General features: G+C 42.5%; 1 protein-coding gene across 2 annotated transcripts in view; it reads left to right on the top strand.

Annotated features, from left to right (window-relative positions):
- LOC138750515 (guanine nucleotide exchange factor VAV3-like) overlaps positions 1-15,008 on the top strand; it is a 280,714-nt gene that overhangs the window by 120,706 nt on the left and 145,000 nt on the right. For both annotated transcript variants that reach the window (XM_069912593.1, XM_069912594.1), the window contains exons 8-10: positions 8-111; positions 2,207-2,306; positions 3,365-3,460. In XM_069912593.1, the coding sequence (XP_069768694.1) occupies positions 8-111; positions 2,207-2,306; positions 3,365-3,460 (300 nt within the window). The remainder of the gene's footprint in view (positions 1-7; positions 112-2,206; positions 2,307-3,364; positions 3,461-15,008) is intronic.

The raw sequence follows: 15,008 nt of genomic DNA, 5'->3' as shown, positions 1-15,008 counted from the left end.
TGCCCAGGCTTTGGTTAACATCCACAGGGATATGAATATGGAAATGAAGTCCGTTATCATGTCCAGAAATCAGCAGAACCTCTTCCAGATCTTCCTCAGGTACAAGGAAAGGTAACTGACTGCTTTCCTCTATGCACTTTCTGAGGACCATTGGAGGCTGACGAGGAGGTGGGGGGGCAAGTGGGGCAGGAGGGGAGTATAATAAAATCATGAGGGACGGAGATAAGGTTGATGACCACAGCATTTTTCCCAAGCAGAGGATTCTAAAACTCGAGGAAGATAGATTTAAAATGAGAGAGGAAAGATTTAAGTGCGTCGACTTTTTCACATTTCAAGTTTCATGTTTACATTTATTATCACGTACTGAAGTAAAGTGGAGGTTTGTTTTGCATGTTATACATCCAGTAAATCCACACATAAAAAATGGAGTAAGACAGTCACAGGGAGAGGAGTCACGGGAGAGGAGTCACAGGAAGAAGAGTCCCAGGAAGAAGAGATACAGGGTGAAGAGTCACGGGGAGAAGAGTCACGGGGTGAAGAGTCACGGGGAGAAGAGTCATGGGGAGAGGAGTCACGGGGAGAGGAGTCACAGGGAGAGGAGTCACAGGGAAAAGAGTTATGGGGTGGAGTCATGGGGAGAGGTCAAGGGGAGAGGAATCACAGGCAGAGGAGTCACGGGGTGAGGAGTCACAGGGTGAAGTCAAAGGGAGAGGAGTCACAGGGAGAGGAGTCACAGGGAAAAGAGATACGGGGTGAAGAGTTATGGGGTGGAGCCATGGGGAGAGGTCATGGGGTGAGGAGTCACAGGAAGATGAGTCACGGGGGAGAGGTGTCACGGGGAGAGAAGTCACAGGGTGAAGAGTTAAAGGGTGAAGAGTCACAGCGAGAGGAGCCACAGGGTGTGGAGTTAAACATTGAGAAATTACAGGGTGAGGAGTCACAGGGAGAGGAGTTAAACGGTGAGGAGTCACGGAGAGGAGTTAAACATTGAGGAGTTACAGAGAGAGGAGTTACAGTCTTTGATTCATAGTCCAATCTCACTTCTCATTCCTCCAAGTTCACTAGTTGCAGGCAATCTTATACTGTGCACAGAATTTAACATTTAAAAAGTTTCCCAGGCTTTGGTGCTTGAAAAGTAAATGTTTTCCATTCAGGAGGATTATTGTCGGTTTTCAGAGAGAGATTTGCTGTACGCTGGACACCTAGCCACTTCAGTGTCTTGCTGAAGAAACTTACCCCATCAGGTTTCTCCAGATGATAACCTCTTTCTTTCAGGTCACCATAGTTCCTTCTTGTTTCTCTTATTCCAAGTGAAACATTAGACAGCCAGTCCTCTCCTCTTGCATGAACCATAAAGGCTTTGACCAAGCTGAACTAAGCACTCACAACCTGTCTTCCAAATGGGGTTTTCCACAAGCTTGCCAGGTTGTCCTGTTCCAGTCCCAGCTGCTGTTGCCAACTGTAACACCGTAGAAGTGATCTCTGGGTCTCTCTCTCACACAGAGAAAAAGACTGTTTAACTCTCTCTGCTTGCAAAACCACAGGACCCTCTTAGAACTGTCTGTGGCTCCAACAAGTTCTTTCATCTGTTGCCTTTTTGTAAACAACAATCCATTAGTGATGTTTCTTGGGCACTCTCCAAAGCTCTTGCAAAAGCTGTGAGGCCCCGATATGTCTAGCATGAGCAGAGCTCCAATATTTTAAATATGATATGTTTTAAAGTGTTTGTATGTGACCTGCACTAAAAACCCTGCCCCAATTTATTGCCCAAAAACATATCTATATACTCTGTCACAGTACGCTTTAGCTATGTTATGCATGCACCCAGATCTCTTCAGTCTGCAAGCTGTTTGATGATATCAGGATGGTGAAAAACCCTTTGAATTTATTGATTCATTGTCTGCTTTCTCTCCCTCTGTTTATTTTCCTCTGCTTTCATCTGTTCATCTTTCCGTTCGACCTGTCTGTCTCTCTAAATTTGTGTTTATCACTGTCTTGCTTCCTGACTCTCTTTCTTTCTCTCTCTCCCTTTCTCCCATGTTTGCTTGTCCCCATGATCTATTTTCCACACCCTCTTCTTTTCTCTCTCTCTCTCTCTCCCTCTCCTCGTTTCTTCCGTGTCTGCATGTCTCCATGATCTATTTTCCACACGCCCTTCTCTCTCTCTCTCTCTCTCTCTCTTTCTCTGCGTCCTTCCCCTCTGCAGGCTGTTGATTTATGGCGAGTATTGCTGTAAGGTGGAGGATGCGATTAAATGCTTGGATGAGATCAGTAAATCAAGACAGGGGCTGCGACTGAAGTTGGAGGTACAACTCTTCAAGTGTGTTTGTCCACTCTGTCTCAGGTCCAGCTCTGTGGAACAAGCCACGCAATCGCATAGAGTGTGTTTATTTGCTCTCCCTCTGTCCCCCCTTCCTCCAGCTCCCCACCCTTGCCCTTCCTTCTCCCATCAGAGAGCTACCTGTCTCAGCCCTGTGCCCACTTCCACATCACCTCACCTTTCTCTTCTACCCTCTCACCTGTACCCACCTTTTAACCTCTGCCCCCCTTTCTTTTCCCCCTCCTCTCCTTTTTCCCTCTCTTTTTATTTCAGGCATCTACCTGTTTTTCCTGATTCCTGACGAAGGGCTCAGGCCTGAAACATTGGTTCCCTTTTCCTTTCTGTGGAAACTGCGTGACCTGCTGAGTTTCTCCAGCATGTTTGGGTACTGCTCTCTATCCCAGCACCTGCAGATTTTCTTATTTAACTCAGTTTGTTTGCTCAGGTCATTCATTATTTACCATCGAACCCCATACGGAGAGTCATGATCCACAGTGCGGTTTCACAATCTGGCAGTTAATATCCCACCGTGACATTTCACAATCCAGAGATGGATTTCACAGTGTGATTTCATCTCGATCATGGAAGTGCAATTTGAAACCTGAACTATTAATATTCCATATGTTGACTGAGCATGAATATCCCACAGTATCATCCCACAATCCAGAAAATGAAAATTACGCCCGACCATCGAAATGATTTCAAAAACCAGAGTTTAATTTCCTTTAGTGATGTGCAAATTAGTCATTAAAATCATTCAGTGTGATTTAACAATCTCATGAGTAAATATCCCACAGGCTCATTTCAAATCTATGACGAATATCCATATATGTGTGAATTCAATCCACAGTGTGGGTTCACTCTCTGGAACGTAATATTCCACAGGTTGCAGGTTGGTCTTCCCAACACCAGAATCTCGTGGCCTCTTGCTTGTATCTCAGCACCCACTCTCCCACTACACGTTGTCCCATTGCCTGTCCGTGCTGCCCCGACCTGTTGAGAGATCGTTGCTGGGGATGTTGACGTGACCACTTTGTTGTACAGGAGTGCGCGAGGCGAGCCAACAACGGGAAGTTCACTTTGCGAGATCTGTTGGTCGTGCCCATGCAAAGAGTCCTCAAATACCACCTCCTCCTTCAGGTGAGTCTCTCCACTCATTCCAGGGTTTCCACTCCGTCACAAGGCATCCACCCAGCAACTGGGATCAAACCCTGTGGACTCTGCACTGACAGAGTTGCTTTTCTCATGAAAACTCGGAGCCCAGGGACAGGGCATCAGATACTCTTAATGTAGCGCAGTACTGAGAGGGGGTGGCTCACTGTGGGAGGGGCAATACTGGGAGGGGAAGTACTGGGGGGGCTCACTGTGGGAGGGGCATTAGTGGGGGGGCTCACTGTGAGAGGGGTAGTACTGAGGGGGAATCACTGTGGGAGGGGTAGTACTGGGGGGCTCACTGTGGGAGGGGTAGTACTGGGGGGGGCTCACTGTGGGAGGGGTAGTACTGGGGGGGCTCACTGTGGGAGGGGTAGTACTGGGGGGGGCTCAATGTGGGAGGGGTAGTACTTGGGGGGCTCAATGTGGGAGGGGTAGTACTGGGGGGCTCACTGTGGGAGGGGTAGTACTGGGGGGGCTCACTGTGGGAGGGGTAGTTCTGGGGGGCTCACTGTGGGAGGTGTAGTACTGGGGGGCTCACTGAGGGAGGGATAGTACTGGGGGGCTCACTGGGAGGGGTAGTACTGGGGGGGCTCACTGTGGGAGGGGTGGTACTGGGGGGCTCACTGTGGGAGGGGTAGTACTGGGGGGGCTCACTGTGGGAGGGGTAGTACTGAGGGGGAATCACTGTCTAGGTCACTGACAATTGTTGAAAGCTCTTTGAGTCCAAGTCTGGAAAATTATAAATAAAATATTCCAAAAAAAGTCACTGTGTGGGAGGGGCAGTACAAAAGTCACAGTCTGCACTGCCAGGAGTCGATAGCGACCACTTTGGAGACCCCTAATTCAGGTCATTGATATATACAACAGCTTCGATCCCTAAGGCACAACACTCGTCACAGACCTCAGACCAGTCAGAGAGGCAATCAACCATCACCACTCTCTGGCTGCTCTCATGAACACAGAACATTACAGCACAGGAAAATCTAATTTAACACCATTAAAAGCACCCAGAATTGCCTCAAAACGAGCAAGAATAGAAAGAATATGAGCAAAAAAATGAAGAACCAAACTATTCACTGATCAAAATCCAGCAGAATCCATCTCAGCAACAGGCTATAGGTAAAACGGAAAAGTGGCGGCTACCTTGAGGTTCCCTGCCTCCACTTAAGCAATATGCAACTGACTCTTGTATGTTCTTGTCAGCAACTTATGGGTGAACCCTTAACCCTTTGTGTTCAGATTTTCCTCCACATTTATTCAAGACAAATATACTTGGAGGGGTGACTTCACTTTCTGTTTGGATTCTGACCTATCCTTGTCTCTTAGATAAGTCAACATAGGATAGTATCCAAAATCAAAGCGGCCAAGACTCCTTTGGCTTTCATGAAAGATTTAAATTTGACAGATGTGTGGAGGCAAAATTCTTACCACCCACCCCCTCCCCCATGATTCCCAAGCTAAGATGATACAACACAGTTAATTCATAGCACATTAGAGTGAATAACTATCTAGAACCCTATCGGATCATTTGCCTTTGATGCCAGAAAAACCAACTTACTCACATATAGATGGCATCTGAATCCTACCATATAACAATTACAGTACAGAAACAGACCATCTTGGCCCCTCTAGACCGTACCGATCTAAGTGATCTCTAGTCCCATGTACCTACACTTTGCCCATAACCCTCCAATTCCCTCGCATCCATATACCACTCCAACTTTTCCTTAAATGACCAAATTGACTTTGCTGCGACCACTTCTTCCAGAAGGTCATTCCACTCAGCCAACACTCTCTGAGTGAAGAAGTTCCCTCTCATGTTACTTCTGAACATACGCCCCCTAACTCTTAACTCATGACCCCTTGTTCCAATCTCACCTACACTCAAGGGGAAGAGCGAATTCATCTATCTATCCCCCTCATAATTTTAAATACCTCTATCAAATCCTCCCTCAACCTTCTACACTCCAATGAATAAAGACCCAGTCAACTCATTCTTTCTTTGTCATCTAGATACTGCAATCCAGTTTAGTAAATCTTCTCGGCACCCTCTCTACCTTATTAATATCTTCCCTACAATTTGGGGACAGAGAACTATATGCAGTACTCTAAATTTGGCCTCACCAATGCCTTGAACAGTCTCAACGTCACTTCCCTACTCCTATATTCTATGCTTTGATTTATAAAGGCCAGCATAACAAAACCCTTCTTCATCACCCTATCCACATGAGATTCCACCTTCAAAGAACAATGCACCATTATTCCCAGATCTTTCTGCTCCACTGCATTCCCTAATGCCATCTTTCAGCCCACTCTTCTACGCGTCCAAATCCTTCTGCAATCTCTGAAAATCTTCTTCACTCTCCACAACTTCCTGTTTTTGTATCATCCTCATCCAATTTACCACTCACTCATCCAAATCATTAATGTAAATGACAAACAACAAGGGACCCAACACTGATCTCTAAGGTACACTGCTCGTAACCAGCCTCCATCCTGACAGACAGTTATCTACCATGACCCTCTGGTGCCTATCTTCTAGCCAGTGTTGAACCCATCTGACTATCTCAACATTAATCCCTTGCACCTGAACCTTCCTCACTAACCTTCCATGTGGAACCTTATCGAAGGCCTTTCTAATATCCATATAGACTACATCTACTGCTCTACCCTCATCAACCTTCCTAGTTGCCTCCTCAAAAAATTCAACAATATTTGTCAAACATGACCTTCCTCTCACAAACCCATGTTGGGTGTCCCTGATCAATTCCTGCACCTCTAGATACTTATATATATTATTTCTAAGAATACTTTCCATTAGTTTAACCACCACCGACATCAAACTTACTGGCTGATAACTGCTGGGCCTACACCTGGAGCCCTTTATAAACAGAGGAACCACATTTGCAGCACGCCAATCCTCCGGCACGATGCCCCTCTCTAATAACTTTTGAAAAATCACCATCAGAGCTATTTTCTCCCTGACTTCCCTTAAGGTCCTGGGGAAAATCCCGTCGAGACCCAGAGACTTATCCACCTTTATATGCTTCAAAAGTTCCAATACCCCCCTCTTTCTTAATCCTTATGTTTTCCATAATTACCCCTTTTGCTTCTCTTATCCAACATAATTCCATATCCTTTTCCTAGGGAATACCGAAGAAAAGAACTTGTTCAATATCTCCCCCATCTCATTTGGCTCAGTTGTCCACTCGGATTCTCTAGTGGACCAATTTTATCCTTCACTCTTCTTCTATTTACATATTTGTAAAAACCCTTTATATTTATTATCACCCTGTTCGCTATAGCCACCTTGTACCTTCTTTTCACTTTCCTAATTTCCTTCTTAAGCTTCTTTCTATAATCCATGTATTTTCCAATCATCTCGTACATAACTTGCTTCCTGTATTTAATGTAGGCCCCTCTTTCGATTTGAACCAACTTTCTAATCTCCCTTGAAAACCACGGCTCTCTTGAACTTCTGGCCCTGCCTTTTATCCTAACAGGAACATAAAGATTCTGCACCCTCAAAATCTCACCTTTAAATGCCCTCCAATTCTCCACCCCTTTTCCATAAAATAAATCATTCCAAACCACTCCCTGCAAATCCCTTCTCATTTCATCAAATCTGGCTGTCACCCACTCAAAAACCTTCATCATCGGACCAGACCTATCCCTTTCCATAATTATGTTGAAACTAATGGATCCATGATCACTGGATCCGAAGTGCTCCCCAACACACACCTCAATCACCTGCCCTATCTCATTCCCCAACAGTAGATCCAACATTGCCCCCTCTCTAGTGGGCACCTCAACATATTGCTGCAAAATACTATCCTGCACACATTTTACAAGCTCTAACGCAAAGCCATCCAGCCCTTTCACAGAATGTGTTTCCCAATCTATACTAGGAAAATTAAAATTCCCCACTAATACAACCCTGTGCTTATTATTAATCTCAGCTATTTCCTTACACATTTTCTCCTCTACTTCTCGCTCCCCACTAGGTGGTCTGTAATACACCCCTATAAGTGTAACTTCTCTTTCCCCATTTCTTAATTCCACCCACACCACCTCCCTTGACGAGCCCTCCAATCTATCTCGCCTAAGCACCCCTGTAATATTTTCCATGACAAGCAAAGCTACACCCCCTTTACCCCGCCAATTCTATCTCACCTACTTCAAAAACCAGAATTTTGCAAATTTATTAGAGATCTGCATGCTGTTGTGCAGAGGGACTTGGGAGGGCTTGTGCATGAATCGCAAAAAGTTAGGTTGTAGGTGCAGCAGGTTATTAAGAAGGCAAATGGAATGTTGGCCTTCATCGGTAGAGGAATTGAATTCAGGAGTAGGGAGGTAATGTTGCAACTGTATAAGGTACTGGTGAGACCACACCTGGAGTACTGAGTCCAGTTCTGGTCTCCATGTTTGAGGAAGGATATACTGGCTTTGGAGACGTTCCAGAGGAGGTTTACTAGGTTGATCCCTGGGATGAAGGGGTTGACTTGTGATGAAAGATTAAATCATCTAGGATTTATTCGCTCGAGTTCAGAAGAAAGAGAGGAGATCTTATAGAAACATATAGGATTATGAAGGGTATGGATAGGATAGATATAGGAAGGTTTTTTGAGCTGGCCGGGGAAACTAAAACGAGAGGACACAGTCTCAAGATTCAGGGGAGTAGATTTAGGACAGAGATGAGGAAAAATAGTTTTTCCCAGAGAGTGGTGAATGTTTGGAATTCTCTAACCAGGGAAGTGGTTGAGGCTGCCTCATTAAACATATTTAAAATTTGGTTAGATAAATTTTTACATGATAGAGGAATTAGGGGATATGGGGAGAAGGCAGGTAGGTGGAGTTAGGTCATAAATTAGATCGTCCATGATCGTATTGAATGGCGGAGCAGGCTCGATGGGCCATTTTCGGCCTCCTCCTGTTCCTACTTCCTATGTTCCTATCAGGTAAAGTTATTCTGTGAAATAAACTGTCCTTCTGCTTCCAATAGTTTTATTTTACGAGTCATGTTAAACGCCTATCTTAGGGACACTTCATCTCACATACAAAAGGTATTAAAAAGAAATATATGGCAGACAGAGAAGGGCTGGAAACAGAAATGCTGAAATTGGAAAAGGAGTTTCAACAGTCCAGCGCTTGTCAACAAAAAACAAGTACAATACATTACAAACTTCTAAAATTGAAAAAAATTCTGAGAACTAAACAAAAGTTATTATGAACTGGGAGAAAAATCACAGTCTTATCCTGGCAATTGAAAGCAGAGGACAGTTCAAGAACAATTAATTCAGTTTAGACTGAAATGAGCTCAACTCATATAATCCAACAAATCAATGACAAATTTATATAAATCAGAATCCCCAGAAGACCTGACCAAGATTGATGACTTCTTATCCACTGTTAAACTGCCGAAACTTGACCAAGAAGATCAAGCAAATCTTGACCTCCCATTACCCCCCAAAAAATTGAAAAAGCCTTACACTCACTATAGTCCAATAAATCACCCGGGGAGGATGGTTTCCTACCAGATTTTTACAAAGAATTTAAGGATCTCCTTACACCCCTCATCATGAATGTAATTGATTAGCATTTAAAACCCAAACTCTCTCTGAATCATTTTCTACAGCTGTAATTACTGTAATTCCTAAAAAATCAGAGAGCCATTAAAATGCTTGTAGCATGCAAGCTACGTGAAGTGTGGAGTAAGAATGACACACACACAGTTGAGTTGAGGGTGAAAACTGATTTATTGCTCTGCCAGCTCTGTTTATATTCACTCCCTGCCTCTGACGACAAGAGTGATGTCATCACAAGACTGGACTCCAACTGGCCGGGGTTCCCGCCATTGCCTGCTGTTTCCCACTATGTGGGAGGTTACGCAGGATGACGGCCGTTGGTCCAAGTGGGACCCTTGCAATTGCAGTGTTCGCTGGCCATTTTGTGAACTGGGTCACGACTCAATCCGTCGGCCTCTACACGACCTCCCCCCACCCCCATAACTGGTGATCGGAGTGTATGCTGCCACTTTGGGTGGCCCACCTCTGTGTGGTAGGGGCTGATTTTCAACTGGCTAGCTATTATCTACATGGACAGGTTTCAGGCAGTCGAGAGTGAATGTTTACTCTTTGCTGGCAATGTCCAATACACACATCGACCCATTATGCCTGACAACTCTGTCCAGCTCCTTGTATGGCCGTTAGAGGGGTGCCCGGTGCACTCCCCTTTGCACAAAAACACATTCACAGGTGCGCAAGTCCTTGGGGGTGTAAGATTTGGGCTGGCCATGAGGCAGGGGCTGTGGAGATCCTCCATTTACCTCACACATCCTTGTCCATAAACAACTTATCCCAATCCACACATTCTAGATACTTTCTCATTTCCTCAAAATTGGTCACAACCCGAGGTCCAGACCTATCCTCATACGGACAGTAATTATCTTGAAACCACATGGTACAGATTACATAGTGATTAGAGCAATGCTGTTACAGCATCTGTGATCGGGACCAGGGTTCACTAACTGTAAGGATTTTACCTTCTTCCCATGTCCTCAAGGGCTCCAGATTCCTCCCAGTATTTGAAACGTACCGGGGATTTTGGATTAATTGGGTGTATGGGTTCATGGGCTGAAATGAACTATTACCATGCTGTATGTCTAAATTTAAAATGTAAAAAAATTTTAAAATGCCAAGGTATTATGATCATTGGACCCAAAATCTTCCCCTACATATATGTCCTGTCTCATTCCCTAATTGGAGATCCAGTTTTTAGAAAACTTTCCTGAACACATTTGCCAAACTCCAAGTCATCCAGCCCTTTTCCAGTGTGGGAGTCCCAGACAATATTTGGAAAATTAAAATCCCCGACTATCACAACCTTGTTTCCTGCAGCTGTCTGCTATCTCTCAACAGACTTGCTCCTCCAATTCTCGTTGACTATTGGATGGTCTATAATACAATCCCATGGGTGTGGTCATACCTTTCCCGTTCCTCAGTTACACCCATATAGCCTCAGTAGATGAGCCATCTGGTCTGTCCTGCCTGAGCACAGCTGTGATATTTTTCCTGACAAGCAATGCCACTCCTCCCCGTTTCACCACCCATCCCACCGTTCTATTGCGTCTAAAGCAACGGAAGCCCGGAACATTGAGATGCCAGTCCTGCCCCTCCTGCAACCAAGTTTCAATAATGCCCACAATGTCATAATTCCATGTGCCAATCCATGCTCTTAACTCGTCTGCCTTTCCTACAACACTCCTACATTGATGCACCTGAAAATATTTCCAACACATTCAACCTGTTGACATCTAACAGTGCATGTAATTTTCACATCAACTTTTTCCACCTCCACTCCTCTGGCCCTCAGGTTCCCCTCCCCCTGGTGTAAACCATCTGGAGCAGCACTAGTGAACTACTGGAGGTCTGCATTAATAAGCATATGTTTTAGATACTTCCCAGGTGCAGGGTCAGGGGCATCTCTGATGGACCACACAGCATGCTGGAGGGGGAGCAGCCAGATATTGTGGTCCATGTGGGGATCAATGGCATAGATAGGAGTAGGGATGAGGTCCTGAAAAGGGAATATAGGAAGTTAGGGAATGTTAAAAAGAAGGACCTCAGGGGTGGTGATCTCAGGATCGCTGCCTGTACCACATGCCAGAGAGGGTAGAGCAGGAAGTTGTGGCAGATGAATGTGTGGCTGAAGAGTTTTTTAAAAAAAAAATTATTTTTCACACCATAAACCACACTGACCAAGATACATACATTTTCCTTTTCAAATATATACAGTGTCATTTTCTCCCCCCCTCCCTCCTCCCATCCCACCCTCCCTACCTCCCCCCCATTCATTTAAAGTACAAAATCTAAGAGACATTAAACCAGTCAAACAATGTTGTCATTCAGTAAAAATAAAAAAGAAATTCCACTGAGTCAATTCTTTTCATTTCCTTCTCCTTTCGTTAATTTAGGTGGTAGATGTCCCCGGTAGGTTTTCTCTATTGTGTTTCATGTATGGCTCCCATATTAGTTCAAATATTTCAATATTATTTCTTAAATGATTTGTTATTTTTTCTAATGGAATCTTCTTGGCTTGGCTTCACGGACGAAGATTTATGGAGGGGGTAAATGTCCACGTCAGCTGCAGGCTCGATTGTGGCTGACAAGTCCGATGCGGGACAGGCAGACACGGTTGCAGCGGTTGCAGGGGAAAATTGATTGGTTGGGGTTGGGTGTTGGGTTTTTCCTCCCTTGCCTTTTGTCAGTGAGGTGGGCTCTGCGGTCTTCTTCAAAGGAGGTTGCTGCCCGCCAAACTGTGAGGCGCCAAGATGCACGGTTTGAGGCGATATCAGCCCACTGGCAGTGGTCAATGTGGCAGGCACCAAGAGATTTCTTTAGGCAGTTCTTGTACCTTTTCTTTGGTGCACCTCTGTCACGGTGGCCAGTGGAGAGCTCACCATATAACACGGTCTTGGGAAGGCGATGGTCCTCCATTCTGGAGACGTGATCCACCCAGCGCAGCTGGATCTTCAGCAGCGTGGACTCGATGCTGTCGGCCTCTGCCATCTCGAGTACTTCGATGTAAGGGATGAAGTCGCTCCAATGAATGTTGAGGATGGAGCGGAGACAACGCTGGTGGAAGCGTTGTCTCCGCTCCATCCTCAACACACCATTGTTGTGTTCTCAAATTATCTTCCAATTTCCAGGTTGACATAATACATTTTTTTACTACGGCTAGAGCTATCTTAACAAATCTTTTTTGTGCACCATCCAAATCAAGTCCAAATTCTTTATTTTTTATGTTACTTTGGAGGAAGATCTCTGGGTTTTTTGGTATATTGTTTTCTGTAATTTTATTTAATATCTGGTTTAGATCTTCCAAAAATTTTTCTACTTTCTCACATGTCCAGATTGCATGAATTGTTGTTCCCATTTCTTTTTTACAACAAAAACATCTCTCAGATACTGTTGGGTCCCATTTATTTAACTTTTGAGGTGTAATGTATAGCCTGTGTATCCAGTTATATTGTATCATACGTAACCTCATATTTATTGTATTTCTCATCGTTCCAGAGCATAACTTCTCCCATGTTTCCTTCTTTATCTTTATATTTAAATCTTGTTCCCATTTTTGTTTAATTTTACCATTTGTTTCCTCATTCTCTTTTCTTGCAGTTTAATGTACATATTTGTTATAAATCTTTTGATTATCATTGGATCTGTAATCACATATTCAAAGTTACTTCCCTCTGGTAAACTCAGACTGCTTCCTAATTTGTCCTTCAAGTAGGATCTCAATTGGTAATTTGCCAACACTGTATCTTGAGTTATATTATATTTATCCTTCATTTGTTCAAAGGATAATAATCTATTTCCTGAAAAACAATTTTCTATTCTTTTGATCCCTTTTTTCTCCCATTCTCTAAAGGAAAGGTTATCTGTTGTAAAAGGGAGTAACTGATTTTGCGTCATTATTAGTTTTGGTAATTGGTAATTTGTTTTATTCCTTTCTACATGAATCTTCTTCCAAATCTTGAGCAGATGATGTAATACTGGAGAACTCCTACGTTGTACCAATTTTTCATCCCATTTATATAATATGTGTTCAGGTATCTTTTCCCCTATTTTATCTAGTTCTAATTTACTCCAATCTGGCTTTTCCCTTGTTTGATAAAAATCTGATAGGTATCTTAATTGTGCGGCTCTATAATAATTTTTAAAGTTTGGCAGTTGTAAGCCTCCTTGTTTGCACCATTCTGTTAATTTATCTAGTGCTATCCTCGGTTTTCCCCCTTTCCATTAACTCCTTGAAAAATTTCTCTGTCAAGTGTATTGGCAATGCCTGAAATAGGTATAGTATCCTTGGGAAAATATTCATTTTAATACAGTTTATCCTTCCTATTAGTGTTAGTGGTAAATCTTTCCAATGCTCTAAATCGCCCTGTAATTTTTTCATTAATGGATAATAATTGAGTTTATATAGATGGCCGAGATTTTTATTTATTTGTATACCTAGGTATCTTATTGCTTGCATTTGCCATCTGAATGGTGATTCCTTCTTAAGTTTTGAGAAATCCGCATTATTCATTGGCATTGCTTCCCTTTTATTTACGTTAATCTTGTAACCCGACACTTCTCCATATTCCTTCAATTTCTTATATAATTCTTTATTGATAGTTCTGGTTCTGTTAAGTATACTATAACATCGTCCGCAAATAGACTGATTTTATATTCCTTATCTTTTATTTTTATCCCTTTTATATTATTTTCTGTTCTTATCAATTCTGCTAGTGGTTCTATAGCTAACAATAACAATAAAGGTGATAGTGGGCATCCCTGCCTTGTTGATCTGCTTAAATTAAATTGCTTTGATATATATCCTTTTACTGTCACTTTCGCCAATGGCGCCTTATATAATATATTAATATACTTCTCTGGTAAACTGAATTTTTGCAATACTTTGAATAAATATTTCCATTCTACTCTGTCAAAGGCCTTCTCTGCGTCTAAAGAAACTGCTACTGTTGGCGCTTTACTCCCTTCTACTGCATGAATTAAGTTAATAAATTTACAAATATTGTCTGTTGTCCATCTTTTTTTAATAAATCCAGTTTGGTCTAGATTTACCATTTTAGGTACATAATCTGCAAATCTGTTTACTAATAGTTTAGCTATTATCTTATAATCTGTGTTAAGTAATGATATTGGTCTATATGACGCTGGTGCGAGTGGATCTTTCCCTGTCTTTGGTATTACTGTAATTATTGCTGTTTTACATGAATCTGGTAAGCTTTGTGTTTTGTCAATCTGGTTGATTACTTCCAGGAGGGGAGGAATTAATAAATCTTTAAATGTTTTATAGAATTCTATTGGGAATCCATTCTCTCCTGGTGTTTTATTATTCGGTAGTTTTTTTTATTATCTCTTGTATTTCTACTATTTCAAATGGTTCTGTTAATTTATTTTGTTCCTCTATTTGTAATTTTGGTAGTTCAATTTTAGTTAAAAATTCATCTATTTTGCCTTCTTTCCCTTCATTTTTAGCTTGGTATAATTGTTCATAGAATTCTCTAAAGTTTTCCTTGATCTCCGTTGGATTATATGTGATTTGTTTGTCTTTTTTCCTTGATGCCAATACCATTTTCTTAGCTTGTTCTGTCTTAAGCTGCCATGCTAGAATTTTGAACGTTTTTTCCCCTAGTTCATAATATTTCTGTTTTGTCTTCATTATGTTCTTCTCCACCTTATATGTTTGTAGTGTTTCATATTTTATTTTTTTATCTGCCAATTCTCTTCTTTTAGTTGTGTCTTCCTTCATTGCTAATTCTTGTCCTATATTTACTATTTCCCTTTCCAACTGCTCTGTTTCCTGATTGTAGTCCTTCTTCATCTTGGTTACATAACTTATTATTTGCCCTCTGATGAACGCTTTCATTGCATCCCATAGTATAAACTTATCTTTCACTAATTCCGTATTTATTTCAAAGTACATTTTAATTTGTCTTTCAATGAATTCTCTAAAATCCTGCCTT

This window comes from Narcine bancroftii, unplaced genomic scaffold (genome assembly GCF_036971445.1).
Source record: "Narcine bancroftii isolate sNarBan1 unplaced genomic scaffold, sNarBan1.hap1 Scaffold_160, whole genome shotgun sequence".
In the NCBI taxonomy this organism is placed as follows: Eukaryota; Metazoa; Chordata; class Chondrichthyes; order Torpediniformes; family Narcinidae; genus Narcine; species Narcine bancroftii.
This window is presented reverse-complemented; position numbering and strand designations above follow the sequence as displayed.